Source organism: Bombyx mandarina, chromosome 04 (assembly GCF_030267445.1).
Source record: "Bombyx mandarina strain Sakado chromosome 04, ASM3026744v2".
Taxonomy (NCBI): domain Eukaryota; kingdom Metazoa; phylum Arthropoda; class Insecta; order Lepidoptera; family Bombycidae; genus Bombyx; species Bombyx mandarina.
In genome coordinates, this window is record NC_143211.1 from 7,497,191 (window position 1) to 7,516,769 (window position 19,579).

General features: G+C 35.4%; 1 protein-coding gene across 1 annotated transcript in view; it reads left to right on the plus strand.

Annotated features, from left to right (window-relative positions):
- Positions 1–19,579, plus strand: part of LOC114245486 (neuroligin-1) — a 76,410-nt gene that overhangs the window by 36,351 nt on the left and 20,480 nt on the right. The window contains exons 5-8 of the mRNA XM_028177666.2: positions 12,723–12,881; positions 14,309–14,497; positions 16,986–17,071; positions 17,444–17,611. Of these exons, the coding sequence (XP_028033467.2) occupies positions 12,723–12,881; positions 14,309–14,497; positions 16,986–17,071; positions 17,444–17,611 (602 nt within the window). The remainder of the gene's footprint in view (positions 1–12,722; positions 12,882–14,308; positions 14,498–16,985; positions 17,072–17,443; positions 17,612–19,579) is intronic.

Genomic DNA, 19,579 nt, shown 5'->3' on the forward strand with positions numbered 1-19,579 from the left:
AAATCTAATAATAAGTCTGAAAATATCTTGTGTGTTGACCCTAGTAATCTATACTAATATTATAAAGAGGAAAGATTTGTTTGTTTGTTTGTTTCGAATAGGCTCCGAAACTACTGGACCGATTTGAAAAAATCTTTTTCCATTAGAAGCCGACATTGTCCCTGATGAACATAGGCTACTTTTTTTTTATTTTTATTTTTTTATTTTTTTTGGTTTCATGTGTGTTTTAATGTTTCCGAAGCGAAGCGAGGGCGGGTCGCTATCTATATCTATACTAATATTATAAAGAGGAAAGATTTGTTTGTTTGTTTGTTTCGAATAGGCTCCGAAACTACTGGACCGATTTGAAAAATTATTTTTCCATTAGAAGCCAACATTGTCCCTGATGAACATAGGCTACTATTTTTTTTTTTTTTTTAATTTTTTTTTTTGGTTTCATGTGTGTTTTAATGTTTCCGAAGCGAAGCGAGGGCGGGTCGCTATCTATACTAATATTATAAAGAGGAATGATTTGTTTGTTTGTTTGTTTCGAATAGGCTCCGAAACTACTGGACCGATTTGAAAAAATCTTTTTCCATTAGAAGCCGACATTGTCCCTGATGAACATAGGCTACTTTTTTTTAATTTTATTTTTTTGGTTTCATGTGCGTTTTAATGTTTCTGAAGCGAAGCGAGGGCGGGTCGCTATCTATACTAATATTATAAAGAGGAAAGATTTGTTTGTTTGTTTGTTTCGAATAGGCTCCGAAACTACTGGACCGATTTGAAAAAATCTTTTTCCATTAGAAGCCGACATTGTCCCTGATGAACATAGGCTACTTTTTTTTTATTTTTTTTTTTTGGTTTCATGTGTGTTTTAATGTTTCCGAAGCGAAGCGAGGGCGGGTCGCTATCTATATCTATACTAATATTATAAAGAGGAAAGATTTGTTTGTTTGTTTGTTTCGAATAGGCTCCGAAACTACTGGACCGATTTGAAAAAATATTTTTCCATTAGAAGCCGACATTGTCCCTGATGAACATAGGCTACTTTTTTATTTTATTTTTTTATTATTATTTTTTGGTTTCATGTGTGTTTTAATGTTTCCGAAGCGAAGCGAGGGCGGGTCGCTATCTATACTAATACTAATAATATTATAATAATACTAATACTAATACTAATACTAATACTAATAATATTATAAAGAGGAAAGATTTGTTTGTTTGTTTGTTTCGAATAGGCTCCGAAATTACTGGACCGATTTGAAAAATTATTTTTCCATTAGAAGCCAACATTTTCCCTGATGAACATAGGCTACTTTTTTTTATTTTTTTTTATTTTTTTTTTTGTTTCATGTGTGTTTTAATGTTTCCGAAGCGAAGCGAGGGCGGGACGCTATCTATACTAATATTATAAAGAGGAAAGATTTGTTTGTTTGTTTGTTTCGAATAGGCTCCGAAACTACTGGACCGATTTGAAAAATTATTTTTCCATTAGAAGCCAACATTGTCCCTGATGAACATAGGCTACTATTTTTTTTTATTTTTTTTTTTTTTTTGGTTTCATGTGTGTTTTAATGTTTCCGAAGCGAAGCGAGGGCGGGTCGCTATCTATACTAATATTATAAAGAGAAAAGATTTGTTTGTTTGTTTGTTTCGAATAGGCTCCGAAACTACTGGACCGATTTGAAAAAATCTTTTTCCATTAGAAGCCAACATTGTCCCTGATGAACATAGGCAATTTTTTATTTATTTTTCTTTATATTTTTTTTTGGTTTCATGTGTGTTTTAATGTTTCCGAAGCGAAGCGAGGGCGGGTCGCTATCTATATCTATACTAATATTATAAAGAGGAAAGATTTGTTTGTTTGTTTGTTTCGAATAGGCTCCGAAACTACTGGACCGATTTGAAAAATTCTTTTTCCATTAGAAGCCGACATTGTCCCTGATGAACATAGGCTACTTTTTTTTATTTTATTTTTTTGGTTTCATGTGTGTTTTAATGTTTCCGAAGCGAAGCGAGGGCGGGTCGCTATCTATACTAATACTAATACTAATAATATTATAATAATACTAATACTAATACTAATACTAATAATATTATAACGAGGAAAGATTTGTTTGTTTGTTTGTTTCGAATAGGCTCCGAAACTACTGGACCGATTTGAAAAAATCTTTTTCCATTAGAAGCCGACATTGTCCCTGATGAACATAGGCTACTTTTTTTTTATTTTTTTTATTTTTTTTTTTTTGTTTCATGTGTGTTTTAATGTTTCCGAAGCGAAGCGAGGGCGGGTCGCTATCTATACTAATATTATAAAGAGGAAAGATTTGTTTGTTTGTTTGTTTCGAATAGGCTCCGAAACTACTGGACCGATTTGAAAAATTATTTTTCCATTAGAAGCCAACATTTTCCCTGATGAACATAGGCTACTTTTTTTTATTTTTTTTTATTATTTTTTTTTGTTTCATGTGTGTTTTAATGTTTCCGAAGCGAAGCGAGGGCGGGACGCTATCTATACTAATATTATAAAGAGGAAAGATTTGTTTGTTTGTTTGTTTCGAATAGGCTCCGAAACTACTGGACCGATTTGAAAAATTATTTTTCCATTAGAAGCCAACATTGTCCCTGATGAACATAGGCTACTATTTTTTTTTTATTTTTTTATTTTTTTTTTTTGGTTTCATGTGTGTTTTAATGTTTCCGAAGCGAAGCGAGGGCGGGTCGCTATCTATACTAATATTATAAAGAGGAATGATTTGTTTGTTTGTTTGTTTCGAATAGGCTCCGAAACTACTGGACCGATTTGAAAAAATCTTTTTCCATTAGAAGCCAACATTGTCCCTGATGAACATAGGCAATTTTTTATTTATTTTTCTTTATATTTTTTTTTGGTTTCATGTGTGTTTTAATGTTTCCGAAGCGAAGCGAGGGCGGGTCGCTATCTATACTAATATTATAAAGAGGAAAGATTTGTTTGTTTGTTTGTTTCGAATAGGCTCCGAAACTACTGGACCGATTAACAGTGGACTCCAAACTGCAGTGGGGACCTCATATTCATAAATTGGCGAGTAAGCTTAGCTCTGCAGCATACGCAGTAAAAAAAATTAGAACGTTAACAAATGCGGACACGGCTCGTTTAGTTTACTTTAGTTACTTCCACAGTGTCATGTCCTATGGCATTTTGCTATGGGGCAATGCGGCCGATGTAGAAATGATATTTATTCTGCAGAAAAGAGCTATACGTGCTATTTATAACATGCACTCAAGGGAATCCCTGAGGGAAAAATTTAAAGAAATTAAAGTTCTCACTATGCCATCCCAGTACATCTTTGAAAATTTGATGTATGTTCGTAAACATATTGAGGAGTTTTCTAAGATGTCGGACATACATAATAGAAATAATAGAAATAATAGAAATACTAGGAACAAACACAAGCTTGTTGTGCCGATGAGTAGGTTACATAAGATACGAAATTCATTCGGGTGTTTGTCTGTGCGCCTGTACAACAAAATCCCACAAGATGTTCAGAACCTACATATACATAGATTTAAGAAAACTGTTAAAGAACATCTGTGCAATAAAGCTTACTATAAAGTCAATGATTATCTAGAAGATTGCACAAAGTGGGAATGAGTTGCTCGCTCCGGGAATTTCAATATTGTAAAATTGTTATGTTATAATTACTTATTGTAATATGAATATTTAAAAAAAAAAAAATTTAAAATAAAAATAAAAATCTAATATTAAAAAAAAAAAAAAAAACATGCCCGCTGAGTTTCTTGCCAATTCTTCTCAGGACGGAGGCTAATTCTTGTGAATTGGCGGTAATTCTTTTGACGTTCAACAAGTATGTACTTTCATTTATGTTGAATAAAACTTTTTTGATTTGATTTGATTTGATTTGATTTGAAAAATTCTTTTTCCATTAGAAGCCGACATTGTCCCTGATGAACATAGGCTACTTTTTTTATTTATTTTTTTTGGTTTCATGTGTGTTTTAATGTTTCCGAAGCGAAGCGAGGGCGGGTCGCTATCTATACTAATACTAATACTAATAATATTATAATAATACTAATACTAATACTAATACTAATAATATTATAAAGAGGAAAGATTTGTTTGTTTGTTTGTTTCGAATAGGCTCCGAAACTACTGGACCGATTTGAAAAAATCTTTTTCCATTAGAAGCCGACATTATCCCTGATGAACATAGGCTACGTTTTTTTTATTTTTTTTATTTTTTTTTTTTTGTTTCATGTGTGTTTTAATGTTTCCGAAGCGAAGCGAGGGCGGGTCGCTATCTATACTAATATTATAAAGAGGAAAGATTTGTTTGTTTGTTTGTTTGTTTGTTTCGAATAGGCTCCGAAACTACTGGACCGATTTGAAAAAATCTTTTTCCATTAGAAGCCGACATTGTCCCTGATGAACATAGGCTACTTTTTTTTTATTTATTTTTTTTGGTTTCATGTGTGTTTTAATGTTTCCGAAGCGAAGCGAGGGCGGGTCGCTATCTATATCTATACTAATATTATAAAGAGGAAAGATTTGTTTGTTTGTTTGTTTCGAATAGGCTCCGAAACTACTGGACCGATTTGAAAAATTATTTTTCCATTAGAAGCCAACATTTTCCCTGATGAACATAGGCTACTTTTTTTTATTTTTTTTATTTTTTTTTTGTTTCATTTGTGTTTTAATGTTTCCGAAGCGAAGCGAGGGCGGGTCGCTATCTATACTAATATTATAAAGAGGAAAGATTTGTTTGTTTGTTTGTTTCGAATATGCTCCGAAACTACTGGACCGATTTGAAAAAATCTTTTTCCATTAGAAGCCGACATTGTCCCTGGTGAACATAGGCTAGTTTTTTTTTATTAATTTTTTTTTGGTTTCATGTGTGTTTTAATGTTTCCGAAGCGAAGCGAGGGCGGGTCGCTATCTATATCTATACTAATATTATAAAGAGGAAAGATTTGTTTGTTTGTTTGTTTCGAATAGGCTCCGAAACTACTGGACCGATTTGAAAAAATATTTTTCCATTAGAAGCCGACATTGTCCCTGATGAACATAGGCTACTTTTTTTTATTTTTTTTTAATTTTTTTTTTTTGGTTTCATGTGTGTTTTAATGTTTCCGAAGCGAAGCGAGGGCGGGTCGCTATCTATACTAATACTAATAATATTATAATAATACTAATACTAATACTAATACTAATAATATTATAAAGAGGAAAGATTTGTTTGTTTGTTTGTTTCGAATAGGCTCCGAAACTACTGGACCGATTTGAAAAATTATTTTTCCATTAGAAGCCAACATTTTCCCTGATGAACATAGGCTACTTTTTTTTATTTATTTTTATTATTTTTTTTTGTTTCATGTGTGTTTTAATGTTTCCGAAGCGAAGCGAGGGCGGGTCGCTATCTATACTAATACTAATACTAATAATATTATAATAATACTAATACTAATACTAATAATATTATAAAGAGGAAAGATTTGTTTGTTTGTTTGTTTCGAATAGGCTCCGAAACTACTGGACCGATTTGAAAAAATCTTTTTCCATTAGAAGCCGACATTGTCCCTGATGAACATAGGCTACTTTTTTTTTATTTTTTTTTATTTTTTTTTTTTTGTTTCATGTGTGTTTTAATGTTTCCGAAGCGAAGCGAGGGCGGGTCGCTATCTATACTAATATTATAAAGAGGAAAGATTTGTTTGTTTGTTTGTTTCGAATAGGCTCCGAAACTACTGGACCGATTTGAAAAAATCTTTTTCCATTAGAAGCCGACATTGTCCCTGATGAACATAGGCTACTTTTTTTTTATTTATTTTTTTTGGTTTCATGTGTGTTTTAATGTTTCCGAAGCGAAGCGAGGGCGGGTCGCTTTCTATATCTATACTAATATTATAAAGAGGAAAGATTTGTTTGTTTGTTTGTTTCGAATAGGCTCCGAAACTACTGGACCGATTTGAAAAATTATTTTTCCATTAGAAGCCAACATTTTCCCTGATGAACATAGGCTACTTTTTTTTACTTTTTTTTATTTTTTTTTGTTTCATTTGTGTTTTAATGTTTCCGAAGCGAAGCGAGGGCGGGTCGCTATCTATACTAATATTATAAAGAGGAAAGATTTGTTTGTTTGTTTGTTTCGAATAGGCTCCGAAACTACTGGACCGATTTGAAAAAATCTTTTTCCATTAGAAGCCGACATTGTCCCTGGTGAACATAGGCTAGTTTTTTTTTATTAATTTTTTTTTGGTTTCATGTGTGTTTTAATGTTTCCGAAGCGAAGCGAGGGCGGGTCGCTATCTATATCTATACTAATATTATAAAGAGGAAAGATTTGTTTGTTTGTTTGTTTCGAATAGGCTCCGAAACTACTGGACCGATTTGAAAAAATATTTTTCCATTAGAAGCCGACATTGTCCCTGATGAACATAGGCTACTTTTTTTTTATTTTTTTTTAATTTATTTTTTTTGGTTTCATGTGTGTTTTAATGTTTCCGAAGCGAAGCGAGGGCGGGTCGCTATCTATACTAATACTAATAATATTATAATAATACTAATACTAATACTAATACTAATAATATTATAAAGAGGAAAGATTTGTTTGTTTGTTTGTTTGTTTCGAATAGGCTCCGAAACTACTGGACCGATTTGAAAAATTATTTTTCCATTAGAAGCCAACATTTTCCCTGATGAACATAGGCTACTTTTTTTTATTTTTTTTTATTATTTTTTTTTGTTTCATGTGTGTTTTAATGTTTCCGAAGCGAAGCGAGGGCGGGTCGCTATCTATACTAATATTATAAAGAGAAAAGATTTGTTTGTTTGTTTGTTTCGAATAGGCTCCGAAACTACTGGACCGATTTGAAAAAATCTTTTTCCATTAGAAGCCGACATTGTCCCTGATGAACATAGGCTACTTTTTTTAATTTTTTTTTATTTTATTTTTTTCGTTTCATGTGTGTTTTAATGTTTCCGAAGCGAAGCGAGGGCGGGTCGCTAGTATATTATATAGGTATAATATAACTAGTCAGGTCATAAGTATTGTCACACAGTAAAAACTTTTATTTTAGAATGCTGGCCACAAAAAAGTTTATTGAATTCGAATTACGAATTGTTCATGAAAATAAAAATGTATACTTTTAGAATTTTACTCATTTTTAAATATGGAGTGGACGTTTAAAGAGGACCGTGTTGCAGTTATTGCGTTGCATCGTTGCGGTTACGCGCCAATTCAAATTTTTAACAAACTGAAGATTTTGAATATAACCAAAAGATTCGTTTATCGTACCATTAAACGATACAATGAAGACTCTAGTGTAGATGACAGGTCAAGAAGTGGTCGCCCTCGGTCTGTTAGGACTCCAGCAGTGATAAAAGCTGTGAAGGCGCGAATTCAAAGAAATCCCAAACGTAAGCAGAAACGGTTGGCCCTTCAGATGGGGTTAAGCAGAACCACGGTGAAAAGGGTGTTAAATGAAGACTTAGGGCTTCGGGCATATCGAAGAAAAACAGGACATCGTTTTAATGCTCGTCTAATGGACCTGAGACTGAAGAGATGCCGCGCTTTGTTGAAGCTGTACGCGGGAAAAAAATATCGGGAAATTCTTTTTTCGGATGAAAAAATTTTTACCGTAGAAGAGAGCTACAACAAACAAAATGATAAGGTGTACGCACACAGTAGTGAAGAAGCGAGCAACCGTATTCCGCGTGTCCAACGAGGTCATTTTCCATCCTCGCTCATGGTATGGTTGGGAGTTTCTTATTGGGGCTTAACAGAGGTACATTTTTGTGAGAATCGTGTAAAAACGAATGCAGTTGTGTATCAAAATACAGTCCTGACGAACCTTGTGGAACTTGTTTCTCATACCATGTTCAATAACAGGTACTGGGTATTCCAACAAGATTCGGCGCCAGCTCATAGAGCGAAGAGCACACAAGACTGGCTGGCGGCGCGTGAAATCGATTTCATCCGGCACGAAGACTGGCCCTCCTCCAGTCCAGATTTGAATCCGTTAGATTACAAGATATGGCAACACTTGGAGGAAAAGGCGTGCTCAAAGCCTCATCCCAATTTGGAGTCACTCAAGACATCCCTGATTAAGACAGCCGCCGATATTGACATGGACCTCGTTCGTGCTGCGATAGACGACTGGCCGCGCAGATTGAAGGCCTGTATTCAAAATCACGGAGGTCATTTTGAATAAACTTTAGTGTCATAAGAATCTATGTTTTGTTAAGTTCATTTTGGTATATGAATGATTACATAATGAATAAACTTGTTTCAATTATTTTACATTAAACATGTGACAGAATTTATGACCTGACTAGGTATGTATAATGGACAAGGAGAAACGATATTATTTATAGATATTATTGATATATATTAAAGCTCTGAGGAATTGTTCGAGATGATACCGGCATCTCGTTTTTACCATCGCACCGCCCGCCACCGGAGTAAAGTTCATCCATACTACCTGGAGCCACTGCGGTCATCCACAGTGCGTTTCCAGAGGTCTTTTTGCCACGTACCATCCGGTTATGGAATGAGCTCCCCTCCACGGTGTTTCTAGAGCGCTATGACATGTCCTTCTTCAAACGAGGCTTGTGGAGAATATTAAACGGTAGGCAGCGGCTTGGCTCTGCCCCTGGCATTGCTGAAGTCCATGGGCGACGGTAACCACTCACCATCAGGTGGGCCGTATGCTCGTCTGCCTACAAGGGCAATAAAAAAATCAAAATCGATTTTATGTGAACCCTACTAAATTTGTCTCACTTAATGTGATGTTGTTTTTATGAGATAATGTGAGAGGAAATAATAATAATTTATAACAACGTTGAAAAAAATAATGAGAATAGTAATAAACTTCATAGTACTGAATATTATTTTGCAGCATATTTAGATTTAGATTTTAAGCGTATAGTCTCTAACTGCCCGACGATAAAGATGTTACATGAGGTTTTTAAAGAAACCCCGAGGAAATTGTCCTTATAAGATATTGCTTAGTTATTATTACGTACTTATGAGATATTTAGTTATATTAAGAGATATTTTTTGTGAACGTTGTGAACAAGAAAAGAAATTGCAGCAATGGGTTTCAAATTTTATACAATTATATTCGATGCTTTAATATTATTAGGTTTATATTTAGATATCTTTTTTTCTTAGATTATAATCAAGAGAATTAACTCAGTGGAAAATAATTAAAAGTAATGTGTACATATTCTCTAACAATGCCCACAACTTAGAACTTAGATGCATAAGTTCTGTACTGATAATTTAATATTTTTAAAATTGTAATTGTCATTGGTCAACATTTCGAAATAATTAAAATAATAATTCCAAAGAAGTGATTTTAAGAATCTGCGATTCTTTGCTTATATCCAGAACCCACAATGCTTAAGCAGTAATGTGTATACATTGTAATAGTCAATCTTCATCAGTAAATCTTTATATACATAAAGGTACACGCACGCAAAACTTTCTGAAGCTCATGAAGGAATCCTAAAAAACTTAGTAACTCAAACAGACGTTATCCCAACTTTTGTTTCTCTTCAGAAACTTCTATTTCGCAATCGTGCTCTACTCGAGGTGTAATTTTTCTTAAAGTCATTTCAAGATAATCGGACCGTGTAAGAAAACATTCCTTCAGAGCGGGAAAAGTAACAGAAAATCCGCAGTATTGAGAGTATAGATATTTCCGTAATATACTATCATTCGCAGTTGAAAAACTTTTTGAATGGCTGCTTCGGATAGTGACTGCGGTACGGTAATACATTTTCCGTTAAGCATTTATAGTAAAACTACGGTTTGGAGTAGTGTGTCGGTCGTTCAACGCAGCGGTGGAGGTGAAAGAGTTAAATTTTTCGCACGAAATAGAATTTTACGTTGTGTAGATACTCCAAATTACCAGTTCAAAATGTTTGTAATTCAATTATAATACACAAGCGGCCCGCTCCAGCTTCGCTCGGGTCTTTAACAAAAATTTCAACGATATTTGACGTTGTTTTACTTTTTAAAATAATATAAAAACCCAAATAGCGGCGTAACTATAAAATTTTGACATATGCTGTCACGACACTTTTTGTAAATAATAATGTGGTCTACAAAGTCGTAGTACATTATTTTATTCTATCATCAATAGTTTTCGCAGGGCACGCGATGTAAAGAATATTTTAGGTAATTTTTTTACACCTTGGGTTACATTAATGGAGTTTTAGAAAGGATCCCTATTTTTTTTCAAAAAAGATTATAGCATATGTCACTCGGGAATACTGTAGCTTCCAAACAGTGGAAACATTTTTCAAATCGGTTCAGTAGTTTCGGAGCCTATTCAATACAAACAAATCTTTCCGCTTTATAATATTAGTATAGAAGTATAGATAACGATCGCTCTATATTTCTCCGAACTTGTTGATGGAAATTAATTAAAATAAAGCTGTGAAATAAATGCAAATTCATTGTTTAACGTATTTAATTTCGAAAATTCGGCTGTGTGATAGCACCACACAATTTCTTTTCGTGGGTAGCGTAAAAGGTGATTGAGGGATTGATTAGATCATGGGAGGTAGCGTTTTCTGAGTATTATACCAACGTATGGCAATCACGAATACATTTATGGCCGATTATACAATATAGTAGACTTTGACGTTATGTTTTAATGTGGGTTCCAGTAATACCAGGGGCGCTGTTGACTCGTTCACTCATTTACGTAATTAAAAAAAGGAAAAACGAATCGAAATTACTGACAGATAGGAAACTAAATCAGTAAATATTTGTTTAAAAAAGTTGTGATTAGATGAAGTTGTTCGTTGTTTCTTAAAACTTAGGTAGACATTTCAAATTTTATACACTTTATGCTACTATAGAACCATACATTTGATATAGAAGCTTCTGGAAAGTAGTTCATTATGTATGAAAGAGGGTAGTTGGTTAAAACTGTTTCGTTCGCAGACAATGTGTACCACAGGAGTAGTAAGGACGATACCAAGTTTATTTAATAGGATAGCTCGCTTATAAATTGTTAGCATATGGTTCGGAATAATGAAGATTAAAATATATCATACAATATAAGGAAATAACTAAATTAAGATTTTTAATAGAATTATATTTATATTACAGAACTATGAAAATGCCACGAATAATGTTTTCTGATGAACTTTTCAACTTGACTATTTTAAATTCGTATTGATTTAAAAATATATATTATTTTATTATTATAATATTTACAATTGATCTTAATATGTATAATGTTTAATCGAACAACGAGAAAAAAATTACGTAAAAATCTTATGAAACCAAAAAAAAGAATAAAAGCATTTTTTCAATTAGTAGATCCGATCGCAGCTTCGTAACTTCTAATTAAACTTTAACTTAATTAAAGTGACATGAAAAGTTGAAATCACGGATATCCTTATGTTTCTAATATCGAGATGTTATTAGTGGTGTCGGGAGCAATCATATTACACCTAATCTATTATAAGATACGTTATATGTGTATATGTATTTACATACGTAAATTAATTAAAGGATTGATTAGTTATTTTTACTTTTTCATTAAACAGAGGCATCATTGGTACTTTATAATTTTGAGAAATGGAGATGTATTCAGTGTCATGAATCATGTTTTCTATTATAATTGTTTCCATTGTATTGTCTGCTTAAAACTCTATTTACTACAATTATAAGAAAACAAAACACGTTACAAGCTGCATTTCGTTGTGGGTTCATAGTACATTTTTGTTGAAACAATTTATTTCAACCATGAATTTTGTATTCAATTAAGACCGAAATTAATGAGGTATTTCAGTGGAAGAATTTGGTTAAACTCACAGTACAGGTTTAACATAAATCCAAGTACCTACTCGTAAAATTACGTGAATGTAAAAGAAGAAACGGAATGAAAACACCTTGAGTATTCGAGTCAAGACTTGTAAATGGGGAACGAGAACGCATAATCCGGCGAGGGTGTTGAGGCTTCAATTCCGTAGTGCATTGCAGTGCATGCTGCCACCTGCAAGCAGTGCGGGAGTGAGGCTGAGGCATGCCTTAACTACAATACAACTTCTACACAATCACCTTATCACCTGGACTCAAGAACTAGATTAGTACTGAAGAATTATCAGCAAGTTTTCATGAAGCTAAACTGTCGATAATATGTTCAAAAATAGTACAGTGCCTCAGAGGGCTATTTTAGAAGAGTTTTCGGAATGTAAGGGATTAATGTATATATGTGATAATATCATGCGATAGTAGGCCATACGATTATGGCTTCAACAGTTCATACTATGATAAAAGCTTGGAGAGGCGAAGACTTTACAGGATTTATTTTTGTACTAGTATGTACATATGTATATATATCTAATTATTACATACGAATATTATTATATCGCCTGAAATTCCCGGATACTTGTTTCCGAGAAAATATTATTGTACAACTCAACTTTTGATGTTTTATATAAATAATATACGAAGTGTTTATCTCGTCTGATAATTTTTGAATTTAGTACATGATATAATACCGATTAATATGAAAAGAGGAATTTAAAATAAATACGACCCACATCATGTCGTCAGTTTACCTTTTTCAAATTACGGCAATAATCGGAAAACGTAAAAGCTTTTTTCATTGTCTTTCATCAGAAAAATAATCCGGGTCTTCATTTTTTTTTGTTTGTCGTAATACTTTCTATCGAATGTTTGAAACGTTATGTTTATTGTGTTTTTATTACGCAGGGGGCGAGGGTGACGGAGGCGGTGGCGGGCTTCCTTGTCTCGTGTTTGTTCACGGAGAGTCTTACGAGTGGAGCACGGGTAACGCGTACGACGGCACAACTCTAGCCGCGCAAGGCAACATCGTTGTAGTCACTATCAACTTTAGGTTAGGTGTACTGGGTAAGTACAATCAATTTACGTTTGGCTCCACGCTTAAATCGATGCCTCAGATAAAGCTCAGCTTACAGCATCTTGTTGGAAGATAATTTAGTACAGAAGTTACCGGCTAACTTCAGCGGAGCTTTAATATGGCTTCATTAGCTTGACTCGTATTTATCTATCTAATGTAACGGAGTGTTTCAATTTATTTTTATGAATTCTAAGACGTATGATGTACTTGAAAATTTGTGTGCTTGTCGAGGACAGATGACAATACAAGAACTGTATGATTTGTTGGGCATAATTTTCTGATCAAGAACAGGTTCGTTAGCGATGGTAGGACGTCTTGTGAGTCCTCACGGGTAGATACCACCACTCTGTTTATTTCTGCCGTAAAGCGGTAAGGCATTTGGGTTTAAGGCTTGGGGCAGCCTTTGTAATGTAAATACTGAGATTTTAGAACTCATATATCGAGGTGCGTGGCATTTGAGTTGTTGATGTCTACGGGTTCCGGATACCAGGTGGGCCCTGAACGCATCCACCCATCCAAGCAATAAAAAATATAAAAAACTAGGTTCACCAAAATAAAATAATTATTAATTTTTAGTTCGGCGTGGAATTAAAGATGTTTCTTTAGATGCCAAACTACAAAAAGAGGCGTAAAATCTAAAATTGAAATATCAAAAGTAGAATTTATTAAATATTTAATAGACATGATGCTGTGGCACATTCCAGTGAAAATAAATAGGGAACAAAATTTTATTCTTCGATTTATGTGGCAATAAAGGGACAAGGGAATCGTAAAATATATTATATCCGGTGGTTATACGTCGAATCTTATGATGCATTATTTTATTCGTAGCAATCTGTTCTCTTGAGGACAATTCAATACATGGAGAAAGTTTCTTTTTTACTTACCATAAATAAATAAAAAACAAATAGTAAATTTTAGATTTGCTAATAATAAACGAATGCCTTAAAGTTTTTCATTCACTTAATCAGATGATCTATATATTAATACGTGAAGCAAAAACTTTGTATCTCTTTTTACGAAAATTGCGAGGACGGAGGAGTGTAAAATTTTCCACACTTATAGAGAATATAGAGAAGAAGTGCACAATGCTAATATGTTTTTAAAATAATGCATAAAAGATACATTAAATCAACAAAGAAAACTACATACCGTGTATTTGACGCACACACGCATGCATACTATTTATTGTCAAACTTTTGTTCTTGACGTCTGTGGTCAAATTGAGGATAGATTAAATAATGTTTGTCTTTATTAATATTTTTTTATAGTGTAACCTTGGCGAAATTTGTGATTATAGAAGTATAAAATACAATCATAATAGTGTACAAACTTACAATTCCAATTAATTATAGTCGAATTTCGACTACTGCGGGACCTCTAGTCTACATAAATGTATATTTGGCTTGTCTTGTAGGTTTTTTAAAGACTGGTGCTAAAGGTTCGGCGCAGGGTAACTTTGGGCTGATGGACCTTGTGGCGGGACTGCACTGGCTCCGGGAAAATCTGCCCGCCTTCGGAGGTGATCCCGAAAGGGTTACGCTTATGGGTCACGGAACTGGAGCCGCCCTGGCCAACTTTCTCGCAGTTTCACCTGTTGCTCGGGGTAGGTGCTTTTTTATTTGATCACATCTTCGAACTTGCTCACTTTAAAAAAAAACAAAATTAATTTATTTGCTTGTAAGAATAATAATAAGAATAGAAATAAATAAAGTGATTAATAAAGTGAAAGTGAAATGATGAGTGAAATAAAGTGAAGAATCATTTGGATCACTCATAGATAATAAATTTTTCATTGGTTTACGAATGAATGCGATTTATTGTTCACATCACTGGCATTCATTTTACCTAAGCAAAAGTATGTATCTATACTAATATATAAATCTACAGTGGTTTTTACGGATGTTCCATTACAACTACTGAACCATGCATCCCATTGACTTGAAACTTGGTATCCATGTAGAAAATACATGTACTTAATGGATAGGCTAATATTTTTATTAGTGTTGGACTCCCTACGCCAGTTGCGGAGGTGTTAATGATGAGAATCTACAAAGATTTACCCCCACAAGGGGGTGAGAAATAATAACGTTAATTTTATATGTCCAGCGAAGCGGACGGGTACAGCTAGTTTATGCCTAAAGTCAAATCGATAGTCTATTCTTTCAATCTCTAAGTTATGTTCCATATAAATATTAAGACTAGTTTTAGTCTTAGACTAGTTTGTTTAAAGAAGCTTCTGTGGTTTAATGGAGAAGATACCCAGTATGTTCACAGACAATCTGTACTTCGATTTATGGATCGATATAACTTTTCTGAATATTTAATGTATTTCGTGTGCATTCACAAATGCCTCAAACGATAAAAATAATAACAGCGGAATATTGCAACATGGCAAACATAATAAAATACAAAAAAACAGCTACAGCTACTGCTGCTAAAGCTTGGTGTGAGTTCTAACAGCTAGGTATAGCTTGCCTACGTATTTTAGGGGCATAGCAGGTTTGCAATCTGGTTTAAGATGTGAGGCAACCATAATTATAATGCTATTGTGAGTTCTATCGGTATAAATGTGATCTAGTGGTATTCTTTTTTTTTCAGAAGTTCATGAGTTCTGATATTCGTTTAATATTAGTTTAGCCGTAAATTCATCTACCATTTCAAATAAAAAGCTCTAGTATAAAATTAATCCGAGAGTTAAACCCCAAAGCGGTTTTTGTTCTGTTTTAGATTAAATTTTTATTTTATCGTATAAATCACCTTTCCTTTGAAGCCGCGATACTGAAAAATAGCGTGTAGTGTATGAACAGATTATCTAACATGCGATGCACACGCTACACGTTTGTGGGATCAACTGGATTTTGTAAGAACATGATTTCGATTTTATTGATATTTATATACGACTAGCTGACCCGGCAGACTTTGTAGTGCCTCAATCGATAAATAAAGGACCTAAACTTTTGTATAAAATAAACTTAAAACAAACAAAAGGAATCCGTCCGACGGGGGACACATCAAAGGAAAAACAAAATTGTTAATTTTATTTAATTCCGAGCATTTTCATATTTTAAACCTTCCCTGGACTTTCACAAATAATTCAAGACCAAAATTAGCCAAATCGATCCAGCCGTTCTCGAGTTTTAGCGAGACTAACGAACAGCAATTAATTTATATATATATATATATAGATATTTTTTTTTTTTTTTTTTTTTTTTTTTTTTATTGCTTAGATGAGTGGACGAGCTCACAGCCCACCTGGTGTTAAGTGGTTACTGGAGCCCATAGACATCTACAACGTAAATGCGCCACCCACCTTGAGATATAAGTTCTAAGGTCTCAATTATAGTTACAACGGCTGCCCCACCCTTCAAACCGAAACGCATTACTGCTTCACGGCAGAAATAGGCAGGGTGGTGGTACCTACCCGTGCGGACTCACAAGAGGTCCTACCACCAGTAATTACGCAAATTATAATTTTGCGGGTTTCATTTCTATTACACGATGTTATTCCTTCACCGTGGAAATCAATCGTGAACATTTGTTGAGTACGTATTTCATTACAAAAATTGGTACCCGCCAGCGGGATTCGAACACCGATGCATCGCTAAACACGAATGTACCGGACGTCTTATCCGTTAGGCCACGACGACTTCAGAATCGTTGTATCTAGTTTATTAAATCTCATAGGTACGCTGTCTAGTTTAGAATTCACAACTGTTTTAATTAATCTTGATCGTAAACTCGAACGGATATCGTATTCGAGCCCAACACGATCCTCTCAGGTATATAAAGTGGGGACCGGGTATTGTGCGTAATTACAAGGACCCACGGCAGATTTAATTATTCCGTGTCACCATCCCGTTTAGATCCTTCATCACTTAATACGATTAAAGGGGTCAGTCACATCAGACATGCATAAGAGGAAAGCTTTCTCGGAGAATAAAAAAAACATGAAAACGGTCAGGATCGTTTCATATTTTAAATTTCCCAGTTTAGAAGCTTGGGATTAAATGAAAATGGTTTTTCTTTGAAAAGAATTCGTTTCGTAGATGCTCGTTCAAAATGACAAAATTAAATTAGGTTATCTGTTTCAGAACTATTGAAGCGAGTTATCTTGTTAAGCGGGTCGGGGCTCAGCTCGTGGGCGTTGCAGAGAGAGCCGCTGACGATAAAAAGAAAGGTATACATGTGTAAAAAATATTAAGTTGTATTTTTCATCATCGTATCGAATAATAACTTTTCTTTTTTATTGCTTAGATGAGTGGACGAGCTCACAGCCCACCTGGTGTTAAGTGGTTACTGAACCCCATAGACATTTACAACGTAAATGCGCCACTCACCTTGAGATATAAGTTCTAAGGTCTCAAGTATAACAACGACTGCCCCATCCTTCAAACCGAAACGCATTATTGCTTCACGGCAGAAATAGGCAGGGTGGTGGTACCTACCCGCGCGGACTCTCAAGAGGTCCTACCACCAGTAAAAATATAAACCAGAGCTATAAACCAGAAAAATAACGTATTTGTTAATAATGTTACATATAACATATTAGGTGGCGGAACAGACCGGGTGTCACGGAGACTTATTGGAGGATGACTTGGCACCGTGTTTGCGAAACAAGCCGCTCTCTGAGCTTCTAGCTGTTAAGCTCGATCCCCCAAGGTTCCTGCCTGGATTCGCACCCTTCGTGGATGGCACTGTTATTGTCAATCCAACATCGGTGAGTACTAATTCTTTACGAATAATATAAATACTTTAATAATTCATAATATCTCTACATAGTATAAAACAAAGTCGCTTTCTCTGTCCCTATATCCCTATGTATGTTTAAATCTTTAAAACTACGCAACGGATTTTGATGCGGTTTTTTTTAATAGATAGAGTGATTGAAGAGTAAGGTTTATATGTATAATAACATCCATTAAATAGTGGAGAAATCAATAATAAATTACAGTTTTCGAAGCGAAGCGAGAAATTTAATAATACTAAAATAATCTATATATATACCCACTGTGCCTAATACGCATCTGATTACTATCAAAAAATTTGCTACCTGCTGTGAGATTTAAACTGCGGCATAGTCGGATTCGATTTGAATACGTCATTGGTTAACTTTTGTCGGCCATTAGACCATAGGCGTCTAAAGTTAGGACCGTCCTTTAAATAAATGGACGTATTACATACATCTAGCGACAGGTAAAACAAAACATGCCATGATTTATCCAATTATTAAAAGCAATGTAAATCTATATATATAAAAATGAATTGCTGTTCGTTAGTCTCGCTAAAACTCGAGAACGGCTGGACCGATTTGGCTAATTTTGGTCTTGAATTATTTGCGGAAGTCCAGAGAAGGTTTAAAAGGTAGATAAATCTGAAAATGATCGGAATTAAATAAAAATAACAATTTTGTTTTCCCTTTGATGTGTCCCCACGTCAGACGGATTCCTTTTATTTGTTTTAAGTTTATTTTATACAATAGTTTAGGTCTTTTATTTATCGATTGAGGCACTACGAAGTCTGTCGGGTCAGCTAGTAAGCAATAAAAACAATATAATACTTTGAGGCTTCACTTAACTAAACTTCAAACAGTATTTTACAGTAATTGTACATGTGTATGTAACTGTTATTTGAACGGCACGATTGTTTATGTAACAACTACGAACGTTTAGCTTGTAATGTCTGTTTTTCCTGCGTGTGATTACTTGCACTAAACGAAGCGCTATAATGACAAGTTGGTGGTTTATTTTTGGGAATTGTTCATGGGAAATAAAAAAAATTCAGTATCGTCGGATTGAAATATACATAATGCGTTTCAGGGCTTTCGAATTAGAATGAATAACTACTATGTGTCAGAAACAAGCAGTTTAGGTCGGTAGGTAGGGTTTTTGGTAGAAAAGTAAGCTTTTTTTTTTTTTTTTCTTCCACAGGAGAAAATCGCCGGATCCCCACCCGCGCGGCAGGTGGGGTATGTGGGAGTTGAACCTCACTAAAAACTCCTGCCGCTCACAACCGGCGCCCTACCTCGGACCGGGCCGGAACCCAGTCGGGGTTATTGAAACGGCGGGACAGGGTTGACGCAGAGCACATTACATCCATCCCACCGTCCCACGGACGCCGGACCGGTGGCCGCCAGCGACACGACCACCGGTTCCCTCGTTCAGCGGGCCGAGAGCCCGCTTTGATGGCGCCGTGTTACACCTTCCCCCAGAGCGGTCGGGGGAACGCGGTCTACCATCACCCGGCTTCCTATTGCGGGTGAGCGTGCAGAGCACGCCACCCCACGTCTGGGTCCCTCCCCGCACAAAACGGGTGGGACCCCTAACTCTTAGGGGGCCAGGTCACGGATACGACCCCGGTCCCGAACCCCTGCTCGGCGGCGGCGGGTTTCCGCGTAGTGAGGAGAGCTTTCCCTCACTCGCCCCGCCGCCTCCTTCTGCGAGATGGTGCACTCGCAGAAGTCGAGCATAGCCTTCCATGACTCATCGCTGCCAAGCATCGACGCCACGACGCCAGGCAGCGACAAGTCAGGTCCTATCTTTGCGACCAGGACACGGCGCTGCACCTCCCAAGCGGGGCAGACAGCGAGCGTATGCTCCGCCGTGTCCAGGTCGTGTCCACAATGGTGACACCTCGTCGTCGGCTCAGCCCCTATCCGGCGCAGGTACTTCCCGAAGCATCCGTGCCC